The sequence below is a fragment of the Seriola aureovittata genome, chromosome 9, assembly GCF_021018895.1.
Source record: "Seriola aureovittata isolate HTS-2021-v1 ecotype China chromosome 9, ASM2101889v1, whole genome shotgun sequence".
Classification (NCBI taxonomy): Eukaryota; Metazoa; Chordata; class Actinopteri; order Carangiformes; family Carangidae; genus Seriola; species Seriola aureovittata.
The window spans coordinates 27,933,820-27,960,250 of NC_079372.1; the positions used below are offsets into that span (position 1 = coordinate 27,933,820).

General features: G+C 41.2%; 2 protein-coding genes across 2 annotated transcripts; one reads left to right on the plus strand and one right to left on the minus strand.

Annotated features, from left to right (window-relative positions):
* On the plus strand, positions 1-18,029 carry syt6a (synaptotagmin VIa). Its single transcript, XM_056385481.1, has 7 exons — positions 1-124; positions 969-1,359; positions 2,346-2,907; positions 9,951-10,071; positions 11,104-11,275; positions 12,299-12,449; positions 13,611-18,029. The coding sequence occupies exons 1-7, from the start codon at positions 1-3 to the stop codon at positions 13,680-13,682; spliced, it is 1,593 nt and encodes a 530-aa protein (XP_056241456.1). The 3' UTR covers positions 13,683-18,029.
* olfml3a (olfactomedin-like 3a) lies at positions 17,820-25,668 on the minus strand. Its single transcript, XM_056385296.1, has 3 exons — positions 25,291-25,668; positions 22,884-23,196; positions 17,820-19,888 (listed from the first exon to the last, which is right to left on the minus strand). The coding sequence occupies exons 1-3, from the start codon at positions 25,399-25,401 to the stop codon at positions 19,104-19,106; spliced, it is 1,209 nt and encodes a 402-aa protein (XP_056241271.1). The 5' UTR covers positions 25,402-25,668; the 3' UTR covers positions 17,820-19,103.
* Between the last annotated feature and the right edge of the window lie 763 nt (positions 25,669-26,431).

Genomic DNA, 26,431 nt, shown 5'->3' on the forward strand with positions numbered 1-26,431 from the left:
ATGAGAAAAGAGCTGATTCAATGTGCCTTGAAGCAGCTTCCTGTTATCTCTGGAGTGTTTTGTGGAAACGGGAGTTCAGGGATCCTCTGTGAGGCCAACGAGACGCTCCTCAGTGTGGCTTATTGTAGATAAATCAGAGCAATCAGACTGTGCGGAAAAGAACACTCCAGCAAAATTTAGAGAATTTAATTCAATCCCGGGTGAAACTTGGGAGTGTGGAAAACGCTCCGAGTATCAGCTGGTGCAATATATTTACGTTAAATCAAGAGTGCAGTGACTCCGGTAAGCATCCCAAAGGCAAAAGCCAGAGATACAGCGCTGTATGTTTTCTGTGTTTGTTCTTTTTGTCCCTCAGTCCCCATGAATCCTTGCAGAGTGCTTGTCAGCATTCTTGGTGCGTCTCCAGGTCTTTGTATGCTGCTTGTTCCCCAGGAAGCTTATTCAAAAATATGAGAAAATAAATGAGTTTGACTGTGCCCGGCGCTTTCTTATCTGTTTCATGGTAAAAGTCCCAGAGGAAGCCCTCTGACAACATGGATCTTTTTCCACGAGTCATTTTTTAAATTCAAACAGATTATATTGTTGTTGTTTTTTTTTTTTATCATTTGTTAAACTATAATTACTTTTACAACTATAGTGAGAAAACGGTCTGTGTATATGTGTGTGCATGACTGCAGACCCTCATTTGAATTATGTTTACATTATTATGCTACTATGTTTTTCTTATCCCTTGGCTGAACTGAAGACTAATGGCGGTTCATTTAATATTTATGAAGCACATCTCCCAGAATGCTTGGCTGTCGTCCTCAGTCTTATATAAAAACCACTGATTTAACACAAGACCGTTTGAAAAACCATGTTCTAATAGAATGTCTCCCTCTGTCTTCTCCTCTCTCACCCTTGTAATCACCATCTGTTTGTCCATATTGTGTGATCCTTCGTTTCTGGTCCCCGCGGCTCGCCACCAGACGCTACTTTTGGCCTCCTGCTTGCTGTGTTTGTGGTTTGCGGCCTGGCTCTGCTGGGCCTTCTTACATTCGTCTCCTGGAAGCTGTGCTGGGTGCCTTGGCGGACTAAGGCCCATTTCCCCGGTCCATCCCTCGGCCCTGCCTGTGGCCCAGAGCACCACCAGCTCCAGCCGCCTCCCCTGCTGCCCAGCTCCCAGCAGCCGCCGGTCACCATGGCGACAGAGAAGGTGAAGGACCCCGTGGGCTCAATGGGTTTCCTGGAGGCAGCGGTGAAGATAAGCCATACATCTCCTGACATCCCCACCGATGTGCAGCTCTCCATGAGGGAGCACTTCCTGCGCCGCACGCAACGCATGCAGAGACAAACCACTGAGCCGGCTTCCTCCACTCGGTTAGTCACATACGCTGTATGTGCTGTGTGATGTGGTTATCCATGTGTAAATATGCTTACGGTTACATACAAACATGCAGGCGTGCACACATAAGCAGAATTTAAGACGCGCCATCACGTGGAGTTGGCACCAAATATTCTTAATATATCACTAATGAGGGTAGATATTTTTTATCTGGGCAATTTGGTATCTACAAAGTTAATTATAATAAATACTATAGATGGCGTTGCTCTCTGCCTTGGAGGCATCTCTTCGCAGGTCATTATGGTAAAGCTAATTATATGTGATGGCTTCTTCATGAGAATTAATAGAATACGGTGGGGGAAAAAAATCCTTTGCTCTAGCAACACAGGCAGAGCTGCACGTTTTCAACATGTTAATAAGTGAACATTAGTAGTCCACTCTGCTCATGTATGCAGTTGTCCTCTAAAAGTACATTCCCCTCTCTAATTAAAACAGTAAAAAAGCGGGTTTAGGGTCCTGACACAGCACATCATCGTCTAGTTTTATCTTGACTTTGCCTCAAAAGACCAGACACAAAAGAGCTGCGAAAGAAAAGCAAAGCTCAAAAAGTGACGGATGCAAATCAGACATATTCTTAATCAGTATTCCAAGCATTTTAAAAAAGATTGACAGTGACATGAAAGCAGACAAGCTTTCAAGTGTAATTGTTTTCATGCATTTTTTAAAAAACAGAAAAAACAAAAAAAACAATATGAATACCAGCCCCAGGCCACAAGTTATTTCCTCTCACACAGGAAATAACTAAGATAGCATTGGCTGTCGTCTTTGTCTGATCAATTGCAACCTTAACAGCAGATGTGCGGGGACATGAGGTGACACAATCAGTCACCCCTTTGTCAGCGCTGGTTGTTTGAGGTCAGCTTCCCTGCTCATGTTCACCACAGCTCCTCAACACAAACCACAGCTATATCCCCTCTCACTCTTCACTCTCTCCTTCTCCCTGTCTTTTCTGCCACCACAGGCACAATTCTTTCAAAAGACACCTGCCCAGGCAGATGCAGGTAGGCAGTCTAGACCTGGGAAATGACTACATGGTGGACAAAGAGGAAAAACCCACCAGCATCGGTCGCATCCAGCCAGAGCTGTACCAACAGAAGGCCCTGGAATCAGAGGATTCATCCAAGAACGGCAGCAGCAAAAACTGTGGCAGGATCAACTTCTCTCTCAAATACGACTACGAAAACGAGGCCCTCTTAGTCAACATCCTCAAAGCGGAGGACCTGCCCGCCAAGGACTTATGCGGCACATCCGACCCTTACGTGAAGGTCTACCTGCTGCCGGACCGCAAGAAGTTCCAGACCCGCGTCCACCGGAAAACTCTCAACCCCACGTTCAACGAGAGTTTCCAGTTCCCTGTGCCTTACGATGAGCTGGCGGTCAGGAAGCTCCACATGAGCGTCTTTGACTTTGACCGGTTTTCACGGCATGATATGATCGGGGAGGTGGTGCTGGAGAACCTGTTCGAGACGTCGGACCTCTCCAGGGAGACAAACATATGGAGGGACATCGACTATGCCACCAGTGTAAGAATCTATTGGCTTTTTTTTTTTTTTTTTTCAAAGTTCTGTATTAAATAACAGATTACACAGAAACGCTTATATCCCATGTGACATGTATGAGTTATTCATATCAGTTACATTTTCAGCCAGGGCGATAACTGCCACTGAAGATGCTATAGACATGTCCTCTGTAAAATTTATGGAAGAGGAATTTTAAATGCTACTTATAAAACACATACACTTTATAGGTGGAATCCAGTGTTTTCAGACTAAATGAGCAACAGCGATGCAACAACTATCACCATTCATACTGCTTCAATCAAATAAAGCAGCTCAAAGCGAGTCGTCTGTATTTCAGTGAAAACTGGGTCTTAGACATTGTGCTGAGAACAGATGTCTCAGAACCACGGCGCTCTGCCGCTCCATTGTGCTACAAGAATGACTGGAAATCAGATCTTTATTAGAGCCAAGGTGATTCTTTCTAACATAAAGAGTGAGTGTGTGTGTGTGTGTGTGAGTGTGTGTGTGTGTGTGTGTTTGTGTGTATGTGTATGTGAAAGAAAAACTAATTCAGCCAGCCACATGGAATAGAACATGTACAGAATATGTATTAATGTTTGGCATCTAGGCTTTGACCTTATTGACCTCCACAAGGGAACATGAAGATCAGCTAGGCAGGGAGTGGACACCGACTTCCCCACAAGACTACAGGTGGACGTCGGGGTAAAGGCGCCGACAGCAGCATTGCTTTTCTGGTGTGCGCTACGGCGGCAGCAGATGAATGAGCAGAGCACTGACGCCTTAAACACACTAACTATGAGCAAAAGGGTGTGTTGTACATGTGTGGCAGCGAGAGGAGACTTGAGGTGGGCCGCCGAGCTCGCAGACTTCACTTCATTAACGACTAAAGGAGAGAAAATGAGGGCTTGTTCAGGGCTTACCTCATCAGCTGTCCCTCGAGTGGCCAGACCACGCAGTGTTCGTCTTCTTCCACTTTCTGTTGAAGTTTCGTTGCGTGTAGTCGCTCTAAAAAAAAAAAGAAGGAAAAAAAAGGGGGAAACAAATGTGGAGAAAGTGTCAGCAAAAGACAAGTAGACAAAGAGATGTTGGCTCTCTCTCTGTTGAACAATAGCTCGACAAAGTCAACACCTCAGTGCTGCGATGCATCAGCACTAAACTGACCTGGCTCTGTCCACTTCCAGCCAGCTGAGGTGATAATGTGAGTCTATTAGGATTAAAAACGTCTGTATCCCATGGAGGCGGGCTGGTTCCACGGTCCTGGTGTTGTGCATGCTGCAGGATCTACGGCACTGAGACAGACTGAACTGAGCCATCGTTAACCAAATCACTTTCACCTGTGGATTTCCTGCTATGACGAGTCAACATGTCTGTCCTAAAAATAAAAAAGTCAATGTGATGATTTTATCAAGAGGAGAAAACTTAACACTAATAGTAATAGTAATAATTAAAATAGTAAAAAATTTATTAATTTCAATTTAAAACTTCCTTAACCAGTAGACGCATTTAAATCATCATCACTGTGAATCAATATGGGTGAGTCTTACAGTGTCTGGAAGATGCAGTGCGATGATGCCTGAAATCTTGTTGCATGGATGCGATCATATAAACGATTTTTATTTCTGTTATTTATTCCTCTCATTATTTAATTACAATATGAATAGGATAAGTGTTGACCCCTCTTATATTTGATATTTTCTATGTATTTCTGTGAAATACACTGAAGATATAACATGAGACTCAATAATTGAACGCCAATCCACAGCACAAGCTTTAGAGAATCTCTTTCAAGTGTCTCGTCAAAATTTTGAAGGGGTAATGTGAGGGTGAGTGGTGCCTTCAGGGAATTAAAATCCTACCTACAGCCCTGTGATGTGAAACAAATCACTAGAAATACAGCAACCAGCAAATGCATGATCACAAATTGTCACTTATTAAAATCATAAAGGGAGTAGCACTTCAAACACAAAAGGATATTTCTGCCTCACAGCTTACTGCAATTGTTTCTCTGCTGGCGTTGTTACTTGTCCAGGGGCCAGTTTCGGGAACTCAGTGTGCCTCGTCTCTGGCAGCATGTTAGGCACCTCAGAGCCCTCATCACTTTATCACCTCCCCAGCACTCTTATATCAGACAGCCCCCCCCCCCCCCCCCTCCAGTTGTTGAACTTCATCTTCTTCAAGAATTGTTCAATAATCTCAACGTTATTGCTCAGGAGGCAGAAATGCAGCAGATCTCTCCTTGGCACACAAACTTTATCGAACCACCAAATGATTTTGTGACAAAATCCCTTGCTCGCATTAAATTCAAGATTGGCAACATAAAGAATGCACAGATGGTGGGATATCAGTAGAAACACACACACACACACACACACACACACACACACACCAGAAAACAAAACAAATATCAAGCGGTGAGTAATGAAAGTCTTGGGTAGGATAAAGACACTATTTTAAAAACACTGCACATCTTAATGAGTGAAGAAGGGAGGAGGGAAGAAAGTAAGAGAGCAAGCAGCTTTCCTCAGCTCATAGATCAAGGAGAGAGGGTCATCAATAACACCAACCTAAAAGCGCTGGATAAAAATTCTGAAGGAGACTAGTTTACATATCGACTTCAGGCTATTCCTCGTGTGTGTGTGTGTGTGTGTGTGTGTGTGTGTGTTCAATCTGTGAAGGTTTTTACATGCTGATGAGTGGAATGAATGGAGGAGATTATTTATCAACTGTGGAAGTGAATAGAAACCAAGAGGTAATTATTTTTTCTAATAAGGCATCCATGGTGTTTAATAGATGAAGCAGCGTGAATGCAATCACTGTAAATGACTAATAAATAAATGATGCCAGACTTAACGGTGGGTTTTTTTTAGCAGACTCTGCTTGATGCTGTGACTTCGGTGCAGCGGTCCGTTGAGCTAAATGCTAACATTGACATGCTAATGTTTAGCAGTACACTGTGTGCCATGTTTACCATCGTGGTTTAGCATTTTAGCGTGGTAACATTTGCTGAAGCAAAACATAAAGAACAGCTGAGTTATGCAGGTATTTGGTCACAAATCAAAGTGTTGGACAAGAAGTATTTAAACTGATGCTAATTGGTGCTTACAGCAAGTACAGTGGGAATTCTGAATTAATGGCAGCTCTAAGTGAAAAGTCATTCATCCTGGGAGGGGCAGGGATGTCTGGGCCATACTTCATTGCAATCCATCCAATAGTTACTGAGAGATTTAAGTCAAAACCACAAATGATCACCATGTCAGTTGAGCGTGGAGCTGGTCTAAAGTTCACTGAAGGTAAATCCAAAGACCTGAAAAGCAAATTGGAATTGGCTGAATGCACCCATACTGTGTTCAGCTTAACTAACATGGCTCAGCTTCAGGAAAATTAAACGATGGCCCCTGAGGATAATGTGAAAACACAATCACCTGGTTACGTGTTCACAAGATGCGCAGGTGACGGGAAAGTCACTGTCATGTAAAGATCTTTCAGCAGCTTGGATCATGTACTATTAAGCCGTGGGAAACATTTACACCAAAACATGTTGATAGATTTTTACTAGAACGCCCAGTAGGCAAATGTACTCTCCATCTCCTCGTTGATGGCATAAAAGTTATTTCTAATAATTAATGCAATACACAAATTAAAACATATTAATCATTATCTTATCTTCCACAACCATGAAAAAAAACTCCTTTAATAACTAAAAGCAGGAACACATAAATCAATGACTTGTGCATCAGAGTCATTTTCGGGAAATTATGCTGGATATGAAGAGAGAAAACTATTAGGCAACTCACTTATGTGTATAATCTAATTATTTTTTTATAATAAAAGCCTACTTTCAATCTGATTTCAGACTTTTTTTCAATGTTATTTTAGTCCCAGCAGCTGCAACTGAAAGTGGGAAATGTGCATTAGGTTATGGATCCTGGTTATATTTATTTTATGACATTGAAATGTGATAGTAATTTTTGCAAGCTATCAAGTCATAAACCAAAACAATGAGATAAGGGGTCAAAGTTTTTAGAATTCATCCTCTGGGGACCATAAAAGTATGAATATCAATAGCCAAAAATGTCAACCTCATAGTGGCTCTACAAGTCAGGAGGATTCATCCTTTGGGATCCATGAAATTTTGTGGCAATACAATAGTTGTTCTATTAGATATTTTAGTCTGGACCAAAGTGATGGACTGATTGACAGACCACAGAGCGACGCCACCGACATGGCAAAAACATGGATAATGCAGCACATGTGATACCGACTGGCACCAAAAAACAACCTGTGTTTCCACTAGGACAATCAAAGTGTCACTTCATGCTTTTATAACACTCAACGTTTCTGCTGTGCTCTCACATTATGGCTGAACCTTCACACCCTTCAAATGAAATCCCTCACTTCCACAGGAGAGAAAGCCGAATCGCAGCTGTGCGTGTGAAGAGACATTAAGACTGCTGCACTCAGACAGACGTGTTGGGATTTGCCAATCAGTGGGGCTCTCGCCAGGCTAATTCAGGGTGATTAGGGGTCTGTGTGACCTTAATACTGTTTCTAGGATGGGGCTAGGAACTCACATGGGACAGATAACAGGACTCTCCTCCCCCTTGAGCCTATTATCTCAGAGGGGACTCGTACAGGACTGACTCTACACAAGTGAAAGTTAATATTTTAATTGGTAGGTTTTACTTTGAAAGTTTTTGTTTGAGAGTAATTTAAAGTATAGAAGACATCCTCAGATGATGATCCAAGCCTCTAAAAAACTTTGCCTGAGACATAGTCACCCGTTGATTATGTGTGTAATTGGTTTACATTATGTTAAAGTACTATGCTGCAAATTTGATATGCTCGGTTTTATTGGATGATGATGATCATCTGGGAACTTAAACAGAAATTGTGCTCTTTGTTAATGTAATGAAAACTGCAAGCAATGAGAATAAGGACATTTGCTGTTTGGCAGATGCATTGAGGTGATCAGGGGTAATTTCAGAATTAGACCTTAAACGCCTCAGAGAGATCCTGGCAGCTGGATAACCTCGAGGACTTGAAGTGAAGCCCAGTTTTTCACTTTCCTTTTCTCACTTGATGATTCTCTAATGTCGTTGATGAGACCCACGGCACCTTTGCGTTTGACAGGTGCATGGGAAAAGATCCAATGATGATCAGTATTTTTTCTTACAACTTTACAGCTTCATCACCTCTTCCTGTATGTCTTTGTGTTTTAAGTATTAGGTACTGAGATCAATAAATAGTGTGAGTAAGAATATCAGCATAACTCATGATGTTTTTTTTTCTTTCAGAAAAAGAGAAATAATCCTTAAAGTAGGACTTAGAGTTTTCTTTAAAGGAATAGTTGGACACTTTAAGAAATGCACATATTCCCTTTCTTGCCAAAAGTTAGATGAGAGGACGGATCTTATGTCTGTGCATTCGTTATGGAGCTGGAGGCAGGAGGAAGCAGCCAGACTGACTTTGTTGAAATACCAAACCAGAACCTCTAAAGTTTACTACTAAACACATTATAGCTCATTTGTTTAATCGTATAAAACAATTTGTTTCTACATTTTGATTAGTGTACAAACTAAATAAATGAACAACAACTTCATTAATGAGCTTTTAAAGGTCTGGTCAAAAATGAGGCCTGATCACAATAGCATTTTAAACTGAAAGCTTTTCAAACCCCTACAATGAATATTTCAACTAATGCCAACCATCTTGATACGCACTGCTCTTTCAACTGTCACGGGACCTTGTCAGTACAGACAGCGAGAGTTTGCATTAGCACAGCGTCTAACACTGTGTCAGCGCTGCCAGATACAATCTAACAAGCTAACAAACAACATTAACATATCAACGCTTACCGTCCTGATACCTCTCTCTGATATTTCCTCCGCTAACCATCTTGATACACTCGACTCTTTCCCCTGTCAAATTAGCACAAGCAGCTCAGGATCCAGATTTCTCAATGAAGAAGTAAGCATAGATTTATGTGGGAAAAACATTTTATACAAAATATTAATCATAGCGGAATGTTTTTTACATAATATAAAACATGTCTGGAGAGGAATTTTAAAATAAAATTTGTGTTAAAATCAATTAAATCAAGTGGTATCACTGCCACTAGTTATTTTGCATCCTGGGATGAAATAAATCAGCTCAAATTTTTCTAATCAAATTCATCTTTGTTGAATTTAGACACCCACATTTGCACCATTGACCAATAACAGACAGTCTTGACAGTGCTGACTTTTAACCGAGCAAAGACCCTGAGAACTTAAAAGTGGAGGATGCGGTTGTAGATTATTAGTTGTGCTGCATCCTCCACTTTTATCTAACCTGCTTGTCAAACTCTTCATGCTACGCAAAACTAATCCCCCTGAGGCTCAAGCTCCAAAGTTTATGCCTAGACATGAGAGTGGTTTCAATCCTGTCGTCTCAATCTCTGCAGGAAATTGTATTTTGCAAAATGTCTATTTCCTTAAAACAGTGGAAACTCTTTTTTTATTGCCCCAATGGTACAAAATACACACAGACTAATCTGCACTATGCAACAAGTATCCATTTGTCTTCCGACACAATACAAAACTTTCCTGAATCCCTGCTGCACCTGATCTGATGGCAGTTACCAAAACACAGGCTCACGATGCATTTCTCATACAAGCCAAAAATGCAAATGGGAAAGTTGCATTATTTTGCATCATATTGCCTCTTTAATACACATTTCTGAGTAATCTGTGCTGTAATTAGCTAGTTTACTCACCACAATAGTGAGAATATGACTTTATTGAACAGAAACCATAAAGTTGATGTTTGATGATGGAGGTTTAAGAGGGTAACAGGTAACACCAATGTTCCATTAAAAAAGTTTTCACTGTTTCACTGAATCTCTGCTCTTACCGACAGACCTTAAACAGACCTTGAGAGAGAGAGAGAGAGAGAGAGAGAGAGAGAGAGAGAGACCCTACACTTATCACACATCACTCTGGATCATCTGTGCTGAATATAAATGTGAAACTAAAAGAGATTTTTTTTGCCTGTGTGTGTTCCCACAGGAAAGTGTTGACCTTGGAGAGATCATGTTCTCACTATGTTACCTGCCCACCGCAGGCAGACTCACACTTACTGTCATCAAGTGCAGGAACCTCAAGGCCATGGACATCACTGGATACTCAGGTGTGTGTGTGTGTGTGTGTGTGGACGCACTGTAGCTGTCTGTATGTGGCTGGGCGTGTGTTTGTGTGATTCACTTATAGTCACAATGAATGATTCCCCTCTACCCCCCCACCCACTTTGAAAATCCGATTGTGAGTGTGTCAGATGAAATGAACAAACAGTGGAGAACCCTCTCCACTGCTGACTTCTGTTTATTTCAGCAGTTATTAATATTCAACACTTGCAATATTAAGACATTGTCAGCAAATAGTTGCAGGCGGTCTGTTTATTTTAATAGTCCTCTTTTCCAATTTTCCATGTTTCCCCAAAAATACAGATACCACTTGTAAAACGTGACATTTATTGTGCCTTAAATGTCAGGGTTCAGGTGTAATTCTGAATGAATGTGACGTTTTCCCTCCCCATGTTTAATGACATTTCACGATTTTAATGTGAGTCACAATTTTAATGCCCTGAGTTTTAGGGGGGCAGGGGTTTTAGCTGCAGCCATTATTGCAGCCAGTGCATCGTAAAACCCCGTAGCTTTCAAATTGCGCCTTCAAGCATATTGGGTTGCTAAGCGAGCACTCTTGTTTGTTGTTTATAGATTTAGGGCAGCTTACATCTGACTAAAACACAGCATAATGGAACACACCAGGCGATTTGCCACTAACGGACCAAGATTGAAATCAGCATTCATCAGGAAGCTTTCTCAGTCATGCTTTTTAAGCTATCTGTGGCCTCCCATTCTTTTTGTTTACACAAGGCATCGACTCATCTACATTTATGCACATTACTGACGCCAGGTCCTCCAGGGTTTCACGCTTGAGTAGAAACCAAAACAACACACATACACTGGTTGTTGAAATAGGCCACTGATGGCTCTATCGTCAGGCAAACATGGTGAAAAGCTCTGTTTTTTTAATAATCCCAGAAGCCTCATAGTCTCGCTAATTACTCCTCTGGCAGATTCCTAAGCAAGATGTGTCCGAACATGGTGACAGTCACTTTTTTCTGTTCTTGTTCTTCACTCTTCTCCTCTCAACGCATTAGATCCCTACGTCAAAGTGTCGCTCATATGTGACGGGAGACGTTTGAAAAAGAAGAAGACTAGCATAAAGAAGAACACTCTGAATCCCACCTACAACGAGGCCATCATCTTCGACATTCCACCGGACAGTATGGACCACGTCAGCCTGCACATCTCCGTCATGGATTACGATTTGTACGTACAAACGAGAGCTGACGCTGATAGTCGATTAATCGATTGATAGAAATCTGCAGCCGAAACTAATAGTTTCAGTCATTTTTTTTCAAGCCAAAATAGTGAGAAAAATGAACTAAAAAATAAGAATAATCATTATAATGTGAATATCTCTGGGTTGTAAGCTTCTGATTCAACAAAACAAGACATTTTAAGGCATCACTTGAGACTCTGAGCAGCTGTGATGGTGTTTTCTTCACCATTTTTTGACATTTCATTAACTGATAAGGAAAATAACAGTTAGCTGCAGCCCAGGTACAAACCAAATACAAGTGTAGTAGTACATATTCAATTTAGCATCAGTCTGAAAATGCTAGAAACCACCAGATGAGGACAATAAATAAAATATTAAATCTCCCTTCAACACAAAAATGACGTCACTTGGATGTGAAGTGACTGAATTATGCAATTTTAATCATTTTCAAGAAGGGAATTGAAGGTTTTTTGTGTGGAAAAACACATATTGTGTGCACCACCTTTATGTTACAGTATGTGAAGCTATAATAGGAAAGGGGAAAAGTAGATCCAGGGCAGACGGTTGACAGGAAGAGAATATGTTAAAGGTCAGAGCATGTGTGTGTGTTTGTTTTTTTGTACTGTGTTGCATAAAAGGAGCAGATACTCCCAGGATTAGAAACCTAGTCCCTTGTGTTTTTGTGTTTTTTTTTATGCTGGGTTTAAATGAGGTTGTACTAATAATCTTGGGTTTATGTCAAGAAAAACAAAGCTTTCATTTACACTTCAGAGGTCATTGATAGAGCAACGATCTGCCTTAATGGCCTCCCTGAGATGAGTCAGTTCGAGTGTCACAGAGACAGTCAGCGGCAGACTCACTGTATCAATCAACAGGACATCTGGATACAGATTTGCGTCTCCTTTGATTCCTAAATCCCCTTCGTGCGATCAGAAACAACAATGTGATGTATGAGATGTCATGTCAGGTTAAGTCAGATGTATTTATACAGTACGCGTTTGTCCCCACAGGGTAGGTCATAACGAGATTATCGGTGTGATGCGGGTTGGATGCAGTGCGGAGGGACTTGGCAGGGACCACTGGAACGAAATGCTGGCTTATCCACGCAAGCCCATTGCACACTGGCACCCCCTGCTGGAGTCCAAGAAGTCTGAGAAGGAGGTAGGTGTTGGGCTGTAGTCATTTCTAAAGGATTATTCCATACGTGTTCATCATTTAGGATGAGGAATCAGGGGCTTAGCTGGTAAATCTCAGCTCAGGTTAAGAGTATCGCTATCGCTCTAGGGCAGAGGTTTGAAACTGTGAGGATGAGTTGTGGGGGGGTGGGGTGGGGTGGGGTGGGGTGGGGGGACATGAAGCACCAAAAATAAGAATACTGCATGAGGTTCAAGTGACAGGTGTGCTGAAAACTAGATTTTAGTGTGGTCTGCTGATCTGGCCCACTGCCCAACACTGCCAGGTTGCAGCACAGCACACAGCTCACAGAGGCAATGAAGGTACTTGCATCAACAATCAAACTCCTTCTCTGAGTCATAACTCAGTCCAATCTGAACACACAGAAACAATACACATATTTTTGAAGTTGGCATGACTCACACTTTCTGTGGACGTCATTATCTTCAAAGTCTGAATGAATGAATATCCGTACATCTGTTTAGAAGTCATTGACAATCCTTGCCTGACAATCATCACATTTACACAGTTTACGTCACTATCAAAGTAATCCAGTGCTAGTTGGAAGTACTAATAGCTAATTCAGCATACTTTTAATGGTGCCTCTTTTATATGTAAACAAATAAAGGCTAAAAAGGTAGTAGTCAACAGCTGAGTCTATGGTAACAAACAGCATTGAGTTCCATTATTATTAATCCCCAATAAATATAAGACAAAAAACAATAATAGGAGCGACCAAATCCATTAATATTAACTGTTTAGACATTACTAAAGCACAAAACGTCCCATCAGCATTGGTAACATATTTTTTAAACACATTGTAATTTAATAATGCTTTAATTTAAAAAAAAAAATCAAATAATATTCAATATTGTACAGACCCAAGAGATGTTGATAACATCACTGTGTTTCTGATGACACTGTTATGTGGGTATCCTGTCAGATATTAATTATTAACCAATGTTCCCTGCATGAGTGCATTCAGTCTCTGTTGTGCGATATTCCTGGAGCACAGACACTTTCCTCTGTACAGACATTTGCTCTGTGTTGAAAGTGACCTGAGACTGACAGTGCTGTAAAAAAAAATAAAAAATAAAAAATGCAGAATGTGCCCTATGAATCATTGCCTTGTGTATGTGTGTCCTGCAGTGGAAGGCGAGGACAGCCAGCTTTGACAGCCAAGGCTCCTGCCCCTCACCAAGGCCCCCTGCCAGTCCCTGAGCAGAGCCACCTGTGACCCAGCAGCCCAGAAGGGGGTTTCCTCCCTCCTGTTGATCCACTTCCTGTCTGTCTGATTGAGGAGAAACACAACCCCACTGCCTCCCACCCCCCCTCCCTCTCTCTCTCTCTCTCTCTCTCTCTCTCACCCTCCCTCTCTCTCTGTTCCCCCTTCCTCCTCAAGTCTAGTCCCAGAGCCCTCCCAAGAACTGATCTAGGACCACCATCAGTCAGTTAGTCGTGTCAAGCGCACTGTCTTTTCAGATTAAAGTTTTAGGGTCTCTGATTTGAAATGTGGGTGTTGTGATGAACCAGAGTTGCCCTCAGAGGAGACTGGCTGGATATCCAGTCTGCAGACATTTAACATTGAGCTGTCCAGGGCCGAGGCCAATGAATCTCTGTGTCCTCGCGGGAGACTTTCCAAACAGCTGAAGATTCAGCTCTGCGCTGAATCAGAGACTCTTTGATGGAGAAACTCAGTCGGATTTCGCTCCCTGAGAGCGGCAGAAGTTTCACAGAGGGAAGCTGAGGACACGTTTGGGGTTGAAAAAGGAGACGATCTAAAACAGGATTTGAGGCTATTTCAAAGCTCTGCAGCTCTCTCATGTTGAATTTTACAGTGCTGTATTACCATAAAACAATACTGAACAGTAGCACTTTGGAACTGTTAGATGTTAAAACCCGCTCCATCAGGCATTGTTTATGAATAGCAACACTGAAAAAATCACTTCAAAGCTCCAGCTGAGTTCAAGTTTCACCAATAACGCAAGCAATTATCTGATATCCATCTTCCTGAGGAGAGGCTGAAACTAAAATACTGTCAACTTGAGAATTTGAGGCTATAGTGCGGTTTTCACAAGTAGCCGTGACAACAGTTTTATCTAATGAAGAGGGGAAAAAAGCAGGTTAGCAGGGTTAGTGTTCACACAAAAGCAAACTGGCTGCAGTGTTGCTGCTGATTTCAGTTCTTTTTTGTGTCAAGAGTTACATGCTTAAATAATTTGATAAAGGCACAAATAGCTTATACTATAACTAAAAACCAACCTAGAAAGAAAAAGGTTTCAAAGAGCTTGTTTCTACAGAAAAAAAGCCTTTCGTCAATGGAGCTGCGGAGATGACTGTAAACAGGGAAAAATTGTGAGCACACTTTACACACCTGTACCTCCTCTGTTTGATGTTTGCTTTTGAGCAAATCTCAACCTCTTCTTCCAAGTGAAAACTCAAACACAGACGCTCATGTTTTCCTCCAGACGGCACTTCTTTGTCTTTTTCTGAACAGGTTTTGGTGGATGTGTATTGTTTCATGTTCAGCCGTCTTACAGCCGGTTACTGTATGTATGTTTTTGCTTTTCCAAACAGAAAACCAGAAAAGAAATGATGATAGGTATAAATTAAAAAAAAAACAACAAAAAAAACAACAAAAAACAACAAAAAACTGAAAAAGAAAAATACTGAAATTTTGAATATATGTAGCTTTGTTGGTGGTGATGACTGAGAAGAAGCTAAACTCAGAAACTTAGAAAACATGCAACTTTCTTGATGTTTATCCTGTCATTAATCTTACTGTTGTACAGGGATAGCGTGTACGTGAATTTGCCATCCAGATGCTCGATCTGCAACATGTGGTAAAAGGATTATTTTCGAAGATATCTGATATGATGAGAACAAGACTGTAGTACTGCTGTTACATTAGTTTTCTTTGCATCAGTATGATTCCTTTAAAAAGGATCCCCTTACATTATTTGCTCTATTTACGATAACTTAAATTTTTGTTAAAAAGATGCAAAGATTTTAAGTTCTAATCATTTTGCTTCTGTTTACGTTGTTTTCGTCCTGTTAAACCTCCAGTTGTTTTGCTGTAACATACGGGTTTCCAAGCAACACATTACTGAGAGCTAATATGGAGATGATAATGAAAATTTTACAAATCACAAAAGCAACACGTGGAGAATTTTTAATATGCCATGAGGGAAAAGAAATTATTATCATCTAGTGCTCTGGTCAGATCCCTGGATTTTAATAAGATGGTGGATAGTTTTGATCAGAAATATGTTGATTAAAATACACCTATCTTTTTCAGCTAAGACAGCCCACATTGTTACTGTGTTAATGAATATTTCGACCATTTGTCAGGCTTTGTCATCGAAGCTTAGGTGATCAGTTTGACATGCGTTTAAATTGTCAATGTGGGACTCTGTGACAGCTAATACAGGAGAATTGGCGGATGAATGTCCTTTGAATGGAAAACATATCACATTGTTACGCTTATAATTTGTCAGAGACAAACAATACGAACTATGAATTGCTTGTATACGCTGCATCTATCATGCAGTTTTGCACTAATGCTAACACATCTGGCATATATCTAGTGTGTAGTATACGTTGTTGATAAACAGAAGGATTTTCATACACGCCAACGTTGCTATCACTATCTCACCACTATTATATCACTATTATGTTACTCGATATCACGAGGGAGGTTCTGTGCTTTTACCCTGTGCCGGGTAGGAATTTCGTTAGTGCTAATTAATTTTTTTAAAGCTAACATAACTTAGCAAGAGCTAGCCTCATGTACTGAGTGGCCTTTGTGTCAATTCCACTGGTTTCCATCAGCACAGATTTTCACCAAATTTCTCAAAACAATATGCAAATTGAGCTACGTTTCCATCCATGTAGCTAACAGATCTATCAACATGTGGTGTGTGGTAAAAAAAAGAAATTGGAATTGGTTTGCAAATGTGGGTATGAATGCCACATACAAAGTCACCTGCTCAATATCATTTGAGTGGTTTCCCGCAAGTTGCTGTATTTTTAAATATTGAAATTGTCCATATGCTATCATCACAATGTGACAAAGAGTTTTCTACCCCCCTGCCGCATCCTCCCTTGTGTATAACAGGAAACCCGTCAACAGCTTTAAATCTAAATATTATGTGATTTAGGTTCCATATATCTTTGATTAACATTATTTTCTTCCAGTTTCCATTTTACCCTCCACCCTCCTTCTTTTTGCTGTAATTGGCGAACACAGATAGAATCAGTACATTCAGGCCAGGAAATGTTAAGCTACAGAATCAATAAGATATCAGGCAAGAAAACTGCCAGGAAACATTCACAGATTATATTGGGTCGGACTTGTACAGATAATTTCTTTTTGATATGAGGACCATTTACTGAATAGCATTCGGTTTTGTATTATCTCGGGCAGCAGCCCACAGCAACTTTAATCTGATATGTGACAATGTTTTTGGCCGCAGCTCAGACTTGTCTAGACTGCTGGTGCCTCGTCCAGCAGCAGAGGACAAGTGATACAACAGCTCAAACTGTCCTCAGTCGCAGAATGCAGCGCAATGTGCGAGCTATATATCACAAGAGTTCGTGAAAATGTCACTGGCCAGACATGGAGACGTGAGCAGATGCATTCAGCAGACCCCCGTTCGGATCTGTTTTAGCCATTTCCTTCGTGGGTTAGTTTACCCAGGGCGAGCTGTTTAGTGTCTCGGTGTGGGCGGGAGGCTGAGACGACAGCGCGGGGGCAACTGATGGGTGGACGGGTCAGCATCTACAGAGCACTGGCATTTCCCTAATTGGCACTTGTTATAGCGAGAATGAGTCAGTGCATTATTGTTTGTGCTTGACGTAATCCATCATCGCATCAGCACCCCTCCACAGATGTGTTTGCTCATTCACACTGTTGTTTTGATGGTGAAATTCCTCTCTACATTAATGGCATTATTCATATATTTCTAATACCTTATTTAAATGTAAAATTTGAAACAAGTGGTTGAGTACTAACATAGTTTCTGTTTCACCTTCAGTTTTTTTTCACATGTGCTTTACGATGATCATGTGGTGTGTTTTCATGGTAGAACAAACCTGTTAAATCAGTTGACTCAGTTTATGGACTGTTTCAAGACCTTCTAGCTTTGCCTAATATTGTAACGTTTCTTGATATGATCTTGTATCCCTTCCAATTGTTATGATAGAACTGAATTTCCAATTTTTTATTGAACATTTTGTATTTGTAATAATAGAAATGTTTGAGAAAATGTTCTGGTGACTGACATCAACAGTTGTTAGTTCAGACAAGAGTCTATTATGAGTTCATTTTAGATTCTAGATCATTATCAAGACTCACAATATGAGTGACCCAGTGTTTAATAAAGTAAAACTGAAATAGCATACAGTATTTCTGCCACAAATTGTCATTCTTTTGTTTCAACAAGTCTGAAAATCAAACAGCAGAGAAGAGGTTGTTGTTTTTTGTTTTTTTTCTCCCATGGGGTGTGATGTGTTATCGGTTCTGTGACCTGATTTTTCTTTGCTTTGATTAAAAGACTTATGCAAAAATTGGCTCGCCATTGTTATTTTTCAGACTCACCATATGATAACAGTGCAGCCAGTGGCTTAACAAGCAGGAAGAGGCACAAAGGAAATGAGATTCCTACTGAATCAAATGGACAAATTAAAGGAGAGGAGGACAGGACACACACACACACACACCACAGAGCAGAGTAAGACTCGACAGGCTCTACTGAGTGGCGTTTTTGTGTCTTTTTTTTTTTTTTCGGTATTTTACACAAAAAGAAGAGGATAAATTTAATAAATAATACTTTGAAAAGCTATTTTATTTCTAAATTTGAGTAACAGTATCTGTGAGTGAGTCTACAGGATGTGAGGTAAGTGCAAAGCTACTGAAGATTTTAGTGTCCACCTTATTCCCATAGCCCCATGAATAACGAGTGTGTCATTCCTTTCACTGAACTGGTGTCTGTGAGAGTTAGCAACATGCTTTTTTTTTTTTTTTTAGAGATAACAGTGAATAAATGATGTGGGGACTCACCTTTAAACAGGATAATATGATAATAAGAGGCCTTCTATGGAGGGAGCGCGACTTGACAAAGTGGCCTCAAATAACGTACACTAGCTGCTTTACTGATTCATAATCAAGCAGCAGCAGGAAGAGGTATGATCATATTATCCTGTTTAAAGAAAAACTTCCAGCACAGAGACTGGAAACTAGGGGGAACAGCTGGCCCTACTCTCTCCAAAGGCTAGCTTATCGCACCTGCAGAGCTCACTAGTCAACATGTTGTGTTGTATCTCATTTGTTTAATCCATACATATAAAGTGTACGCTAACAAACTGATGGCGGTGGCAGACATGACAGTGATACGAATCTTTTCATCTGACTTTCGACATGAAAGCGAATTTGCGGTGTAAGTTTGACATGCTGTATCACTTAATTCCCAAAAATCCCTAAGACACGTTGCACATCATTAACAATTTCAGACGTCAGTTCTGTTAAAGTAATAACTGCAAGTCCCGTAACTCATGCAAAGTGTCATGGGATTAGGAATAAGGTGGATACAAGCTCCTATTTTCTATCCTTGCCTTTGAAAAAATGACACCACCTCCCTGCTGTCAAACCAAGAGCTTCCTCTTCATGGTCAGCCTGTAAATTATTTGGTAGCCATCGTCCCAGCCGTAGAGCTGTTTCTCCTCGGGGTTGTATTTCAGACTAGCGTGGGCGCCGTACCTCCTGGGGAAGTAAAGCAGGGGAGCCTCCTCGCTGATCACCATGTCGTTGACGTCAAACACGCACTGAACCCGGGAGCGGCTGGGCAGGCGGGTGTTGTAAACGACGTAGACAGTTCCACAGACAACGAAAGCCGCCTCCGCATTCTCCCTCGGGCACCGGGTGTCCCAGATTTGTTCTATATCGAGCGTGGCAGGGTCCATCTTTGCGAGGTTGATGTTTGGTTCACTGTCACTGGTGGCGTACAGGAGCCAGAGGCCCTCGTCATCCACTGCGAGGTCTGCAACAGTTTCTGAGTTTAGGCTGTAAACAGTAGCGTGACTGTCCACAGGAAACATGGCGATATCTGTCACTGAGCCACTAAGCAGGTCATATTTGACCACCTGCAAGTCTATATCACCCTCCTGTTGTATGTAATACAAGTAGTCGTTATAAACAGCACCACCAGCACCGCTCCAATCAGAGGGCAGCCTGATCTGTCTGCTGCTAGTGACTCCTGGAGAGCGGGAAAAGTCACGTACCGAGTTGAACTGGTAGATAATGTCTCCTGATGTCCCATTAAAGACGTACACCTTGGATGACCTGGGGTCTCTGGTCCACACGCCCTTGGGACCGCCCACTCTCTTCAGGATTTTCACTGATCTGATGCCAGAGATGATTTCCACACAGTCTGCAGAGAGAGACAACACAAAGAGGAGGGTAATGCTTTTGTGCACAGAGCAATAATTATGGAAAAAACATGAGCACAACTGACCATCTGCCGTATTGTTCCTGTGTCCATCAGGCTTCGTGAAGGGAGGAGCTGCTCTTTGTCAATGACAAGTGTTTTTGTCCATTATTTTGGCAGAGCAGACGGGTCGGATGTCATTGCCATGTAGAAAAAGCCAGTCAGAGATGTGAATCAGAGCGACAGCTAATTTAAAATGCTTCAACTTTAGCTACTGAGTTCATCTAAAATCAACCAAGAATCCAAAAGTTAATTGATTTTAGTTGCAGATCGTATTGTTAGTTTTCTCAACACTATCATCCTCAGCTTCCACCCGTTAGCGGCTCACATGACAGGACTTTAAACTACCTCACAGTGTTATGTACACAGGTTTGTACCTTCGACTTTTTATCAAAGAGCAGGGTATTTGCTTATGTAGTTGTTAATCTTTTGTAAAGGCGATTCAACTGGGAGAGTTTTATGCCAATACACATCAAATAACATTGTCTGTCTGCATGAAATTCACATTCGTAAGAAAATGAATGTGAGCTAATCAAGCTACAGCATCAATGTTAGCTTGATTTGATTGAAAACATTGTCTCCGTCTGGCTTTTTCCATCTGATAATGACTGACTGCCTCTGTTCCAGGAAGTCAGAGGGTGGAGCTAAGAGGGTGCACCTGAGTAGTCTTCCCCATTCTCTGTTTGTTATTTGTGTTGCACATCAATCCCACACACACATCACATACACTACTGATCTACTCACAGACGTACTGTATTCGTATTTCATATATTTAATTACAATTTTTTGGTATTATTTAAGAACTATTACTGACAGGAGTTGTCTGGGGTAATTCCAAGAAAAAGTAGGACAGAGCTCCAAACGCTCCCATAAACTCCTATAGCAGCAATAATCGGCCTCCACACAGTTGGGAAATACAACACAGTGGAGGTGCTGGACGTGAGCGGGATTTTGTTATTGTTAATGATGTATTCCTTGGCCTTTGCATGTAACGTTCTGTTCTTAGTGTTGGTAGTAAGTTGGACATGCTAATGATTGCAGCTTATGTTAGAGAAGAAAACCACACAGTTTTATCCATTACTTTCACATATTATGGTCTTGCGTTTTTGGATTTGGAAAGAGACAAAAAGATACACCACTCTCCAAACTTTAAACGCCAAGTACATTGCACATTGCTTCTGAATGTGGAGACGCGCAGTCCAATCCACGTAGGACCCCATCGCTCATATCAAGAGTCTGTGTGAGGAAACTCCTCTGTCCAGCCGATGAACCAGTCATTACAAACTCAAGTTTATTTTAAATACAACTGGCGATCCCCAGATTCTCCAAAGATACCGTTTATATTGGGCTGATGTTTGAGGTCATGTGTAAAGTGACACACAATGATGACAATTGATGTAGTGATGCAGCAGTAAAATCAATGAATACTGGAGAATGTTGCATCCAGATGCTAAATGTACCGAAATTGAAAAGTTGTGACTCTCACAGGTGTGAAGTTTACAAACTATACTGATTGAATTTAGATTCCTATTAGTTCCATTAGCAAGTTTCAGCAAAGAGTCATTCCTCTAGTGAAATGTGTATTTGCAGCCCAACATTTAGGAAACTTTAAGCAGCCCTGCAGCAGTCAATATCTGACTCTCCAAATTAAGGCAAATTCAAACCAGTCAGGGGGAAATTGGACACACAGACTCATAATGAGTGCAGCACACCGACAGCATGGAGATGCTTTCGGTATGAGAAGTAAGACTAAAGCCGCGCTTTCATTAAAATACATGAACAAAGGATTTCCCACTGATGTGTCCCGGAGCGATATAAGCATTATGCTCACAAATTTGAAGTGGTGTCCTCACAATGCAGTAAAGTTCGTTTTGGGTCACTTCACAGACGTTCACAATGGATCACTGTGTGCAGACCTCACTCCTGCGAACATGAGACGGGAGAGTAACGCCGCTGACCTCAGGGCCTGTTTCCTGTCCTTCCTCTCCGCAGAGACACGGCTCCAGATCGCCCAGGAGATCTCACACACAGAGGCTAATGCAGAAGGCTTTTTTATTATGAATTGTACTTTCATCATCTTTGTATTTAGAAGCCTGGAAGCCACAAATCTCCCTTAATTATGCACAGCATGACTACCATTATGATTCTAAGCAGAGGTTTTATGGTATTACCACATAGTGCTTTATTTATGTGTTATTGATTTTCTTATTAAGTCAACAAGAAAAATAAAGACATCAATACTCTTCTCATTTGCTATGTAAGAAAAGTGTGTATAAATGGTACCAAAGGAATTTAATGATCTGCCATCAGGGGTTTGGATTTTGGAACCACTTAGGTGCAAAAATATAGATCTGTTGCTTAATGCACCACACTCAGTGAAATCTAAAGAGAATACAAAGTCGGTTGTGTTTCATGGAATTAAAATCTGATTTTAAAACCTCCCATGTCAGGCTTTAGGGGGGTTATAAATCCCTGTATTACCTAAATAAATGAGTCAGTTCAGTAGCTGTTTTTCAGCATTGTTTGTGGCAGCACACATCTTTGGATCTGGAGATTATAAAGACAAATGCCGGGCTCAGACAGCACCAACGGAGCAGTAGCTCTGCTGAAATAAATTACTTGCATCAAGCCACATTTCTCCTGGAAAACATGACTGCCCACTGGCTGAAAGCACTCCGTTAAATGACTTGTAACAGCACTGTGTTTGTTTCCTATTTTCCAGTGGCATGGTTTTTCCGAGACAGCAGCTCAGCTAAAGGGCTGGTATGGTGCCTGGTGAGATGTGTAATGCTAACTGTAACTCCAGAACATACATCCTATATATTCTACAGGGTCTGACTGTGCCAAGGCTCCGTCATGAATCAAAATGAAAGATCAAACGCAGCCATCCTGCACAGGACATAGGGCTGAAGTGTGTTTGTATTTCCCTGCAGCTCACCAGAGACTCTGGAGTGGAGCTCCTCCCAATCGTCTTCCTCCTCTTCCACTCCTCTGCTCTCCTGCAGTCCCCAGACCCCCTGCTCCACCACCTTGTCTGCCTTATTCGCACAGGCCCGGGGCGAAGTCTGAGTTTCCACGTAGTCCATCTCTCGCTCCACCTGGTCCACTCGGACTGCAGCTCCCTCCAGGTCTTTGAACAGCATGCTGTGCTCATTCCTCAGCCCATCCATGGTCTCCGCAGTTAGCTTTTTGAAGTCCAGCAGCTCTGTGTGGTAGCGACGGGACTGTTCATGCCAAAACTGCATGCGGTCCTATAGGGACATGGGAAGAACAAAACAAGTGCTGTAATGGAAAGATGGATGAGGTTTTGAGTTGGGTTTTTTTTTTTTGCAAAAGCCAGCTAAACAGGAAAAAATAGTTACTATAGTAGTACTTTTTAGCCACACTAGCACCATGGCTTTAGGGACTGCTGTCTGTTGGTCCATTCAATTTTGCGCAGATATTCATAGTCCCCAGAGGATGAAGCCTTTTGTGACCCCTGGCTTTTGCTCTGGCGCCACCATGAGGTTGATATTTCTGGTTTTAGTGAAATGTCTCAACATAGATTAAGATAAGATATTCATGATCCCTTCGGAAATAATTGAAATAACTTTTGATATGAAGGTGACCACAGTGAGAACATAAAAGAAAAAGAAAACCACCTCAAGGTGAAATGAAGTGACCAAGTGATGTCAAGTTTAACAATAGTAAATAAGCAAAATACATACATAAAACACAATCACGTTATATATATATTTATATATATTCATACACATGATGTACCACAGTCTTGCAATTATGAGGCTGCTGTGCATCAAGGGAGCTGGGAACACATAAGTGTGTTCTCTTCACACAAGAGAACAGGTGGAGAATGGTGCAGGTGTGCGAGTGTCTCCATAGCTAACGCTGTCTAGTTTCACTTCACAACGTAGTCGCACCTACAAAACTAATAACATTCCCATCAGCCTGCTAATTACAAACCGATAGCTAAGCTAGCTAATTTAGGTTGTTTACCAGGTTAGCTCTTGAGCTAACCAGCTTTGATAAAAGTATAAACACTCCCAAGTTGGAATAAAGAGATTTTTTTTTCCTTGTTCTTCCCATTCTGCAGATGATGAACGCAGCATTATATGCGCTAAAACATCAACCTGCTAGCATTGTCATCATGAGGTTGTCGGCATGCTAACGTTAGCATTCACCTCAAAGCACCAGCCTCACAAAGCTGCTAGCTGTGTCGCCTAACATAATCAATTTCGGATGGTAAAAATGTGTCTGTCTGTTTCAATCAGCGCGTTATCACCATCACCAAATAGAAAACAGCTCTGTGTTTCTCACTGTGATTGACATAGCCAGAGTGACAGGTGAATTATGTAATAACTGACGGCTCCTGCTCTGTCTCCTCCGCCTCAGTTTCATTTTCTCCTTCTGCTTGCTGTGGTCAAATAGAAATGAAAGTTCAATGAAAACTTGCAGATGAATTGCCATGTTCATATCAATGCAGGAGTTGAGGCAGCATATTGGAAATGAGACTGGGGGGAAGCCGCAGGGGGAGGGGGTGGGGGGGGGTGAAGTGAGCAGGATTTTGCTGTAAATAGATGATTCATTTCATGCGGATAACATTTTTAAGATTGTCATTTTTGCATCACAGACACACGGCTGATGAAAAAGAACATCAAGACTCTGAAAATGCTCTCCAAATGAATACATTCAAGTTCACTGAAACTACTCCCTGAGGAAAGCAAACATGTAATCATCTTGCATTTCATATCACACTCACCTAAAGCCAACAGAAATGTCTTTCCTTATGAAAAGTCTACTTGCTGTCTTTCATGCACGCATCCTGCTTTATAACCCCTTTAAAACATAATAGTAATAGTAAAAGTAATTTCATTTCACCCGAGGCTCTTTGTTGTAATACAGGTTCACTCTACCGTTGCAGAACACATCTTTCTGTTAGGCAGCTGGGATGTTTGAAGGCATGGAAGCAAAGGTTGGCCTTGTACTCATTACCGGTGTGTCATTGTTTTAAATGCTGCAGAAACTGTTATGTTGTCGAACAGAAGCTGCGTGTTGCATGAGAAGGAGAGCCCCGCATGCATCAACTGATATTCTGCCAGAGGCCCCTGCAAAGTTGATGAGCTGGGCAGAGATTGCATTAATTGGACTGCGTTAGTTATGACATTAAGTTCTAATAAAAAGACTGAGGAGGCAAAACATCAAGAACTCAAAAGTATCAACTAGTTTTTCAAATTTTTTTAATGACTTTTACTTCAGAGAGATGTATGCTGCCATTTTATGCATGAAAAAAAACAAACAATATATTGATCAATTATCAGTCAGTTAAAGGGGGGGGGGTTGCCTCTTACCTCAATAGCCAATAACCTGTTCTCCAGATAATCCATCAGCCCCTGGTAGTAATACTGGGCTCCCGTGAATGTCCAGGCTGTGGAAACAAGGAGGACTAACACCGGCTTCATTGTGAGCCGATTAATGGGACAGCTGAGATTCTTTGTCTGTCCAGATTTCAGAGGAATCTCCAGGTTTTCCTCCTTGATGCAGAACTGTCCTTATGAGTTTCACACAGCCTATAAACACCTTTATACAGCTGCTGCAACTACATGTGCGAAGAGGTGAGAAGGATAGAGACAGAGAGAGAGAGCAAGAGGCCGCTCTGAGAGTTTCCAATTCTTTGACCGCTCTCACTTTGCTGGAATGTTTTCACAAACTCTCAGGGAGGAGCCTCGTGCCTCTCACCCCTCGCTGTCCTAAAAGAGAAAAAAAAAATGAATGTACTCCACACGCTCTGTGCATGTGTTTGTTGCACATCTAGATACTGTTACACTATATATGTCATATACTGCGATCATATGGAACAGTGCACAGTAACATTGCTGTAAATGCACCAGAATCAACCAACAGGCTATAAATCCATATGTAGTCCCTGGATAAATGTTATAAAGTCACCATGAAATATAACAGCAATATACTTTTGGGGGATCCAATGTAAAATCCACCTGACGATCATGAAGCACTCCCGTCATATTATCATATATATATAATAGGGAGCATATACTTTTATTCAGAAACAAACTTTACTGTTGTTTGTTGGGCAACATGCAGTAAATGTATGAATAATAATGCTAACAGTTAAACTCGATATATTAAATTGTATTCTCAAGTAAAAGTGACATGTTTTTCTCTGCTGCTATCATGAAATGACATTTTGATTTGATTATTTTCCATCTCAGCGCCATAAAAAATTAGTTCCATTTTGTTTTCTGTTGTCTGCTTTTACCTTGAAATACACAGCACACAGACAAAATGAATGATGCACAAAGGCAGTTGACAGTTCACATATAAAACATCTAAATCAGCCAGTTGATTGTAGCGAGCCTGAGAGATGAGGGGAAAAAAGAGCATTTTATCATCAGCATAAACATTAAGCTTGTAGCAATTCTCTTCAGTGAACTATTTGTTTAGAATTTTATTTGAAAGTATACAGAAGTA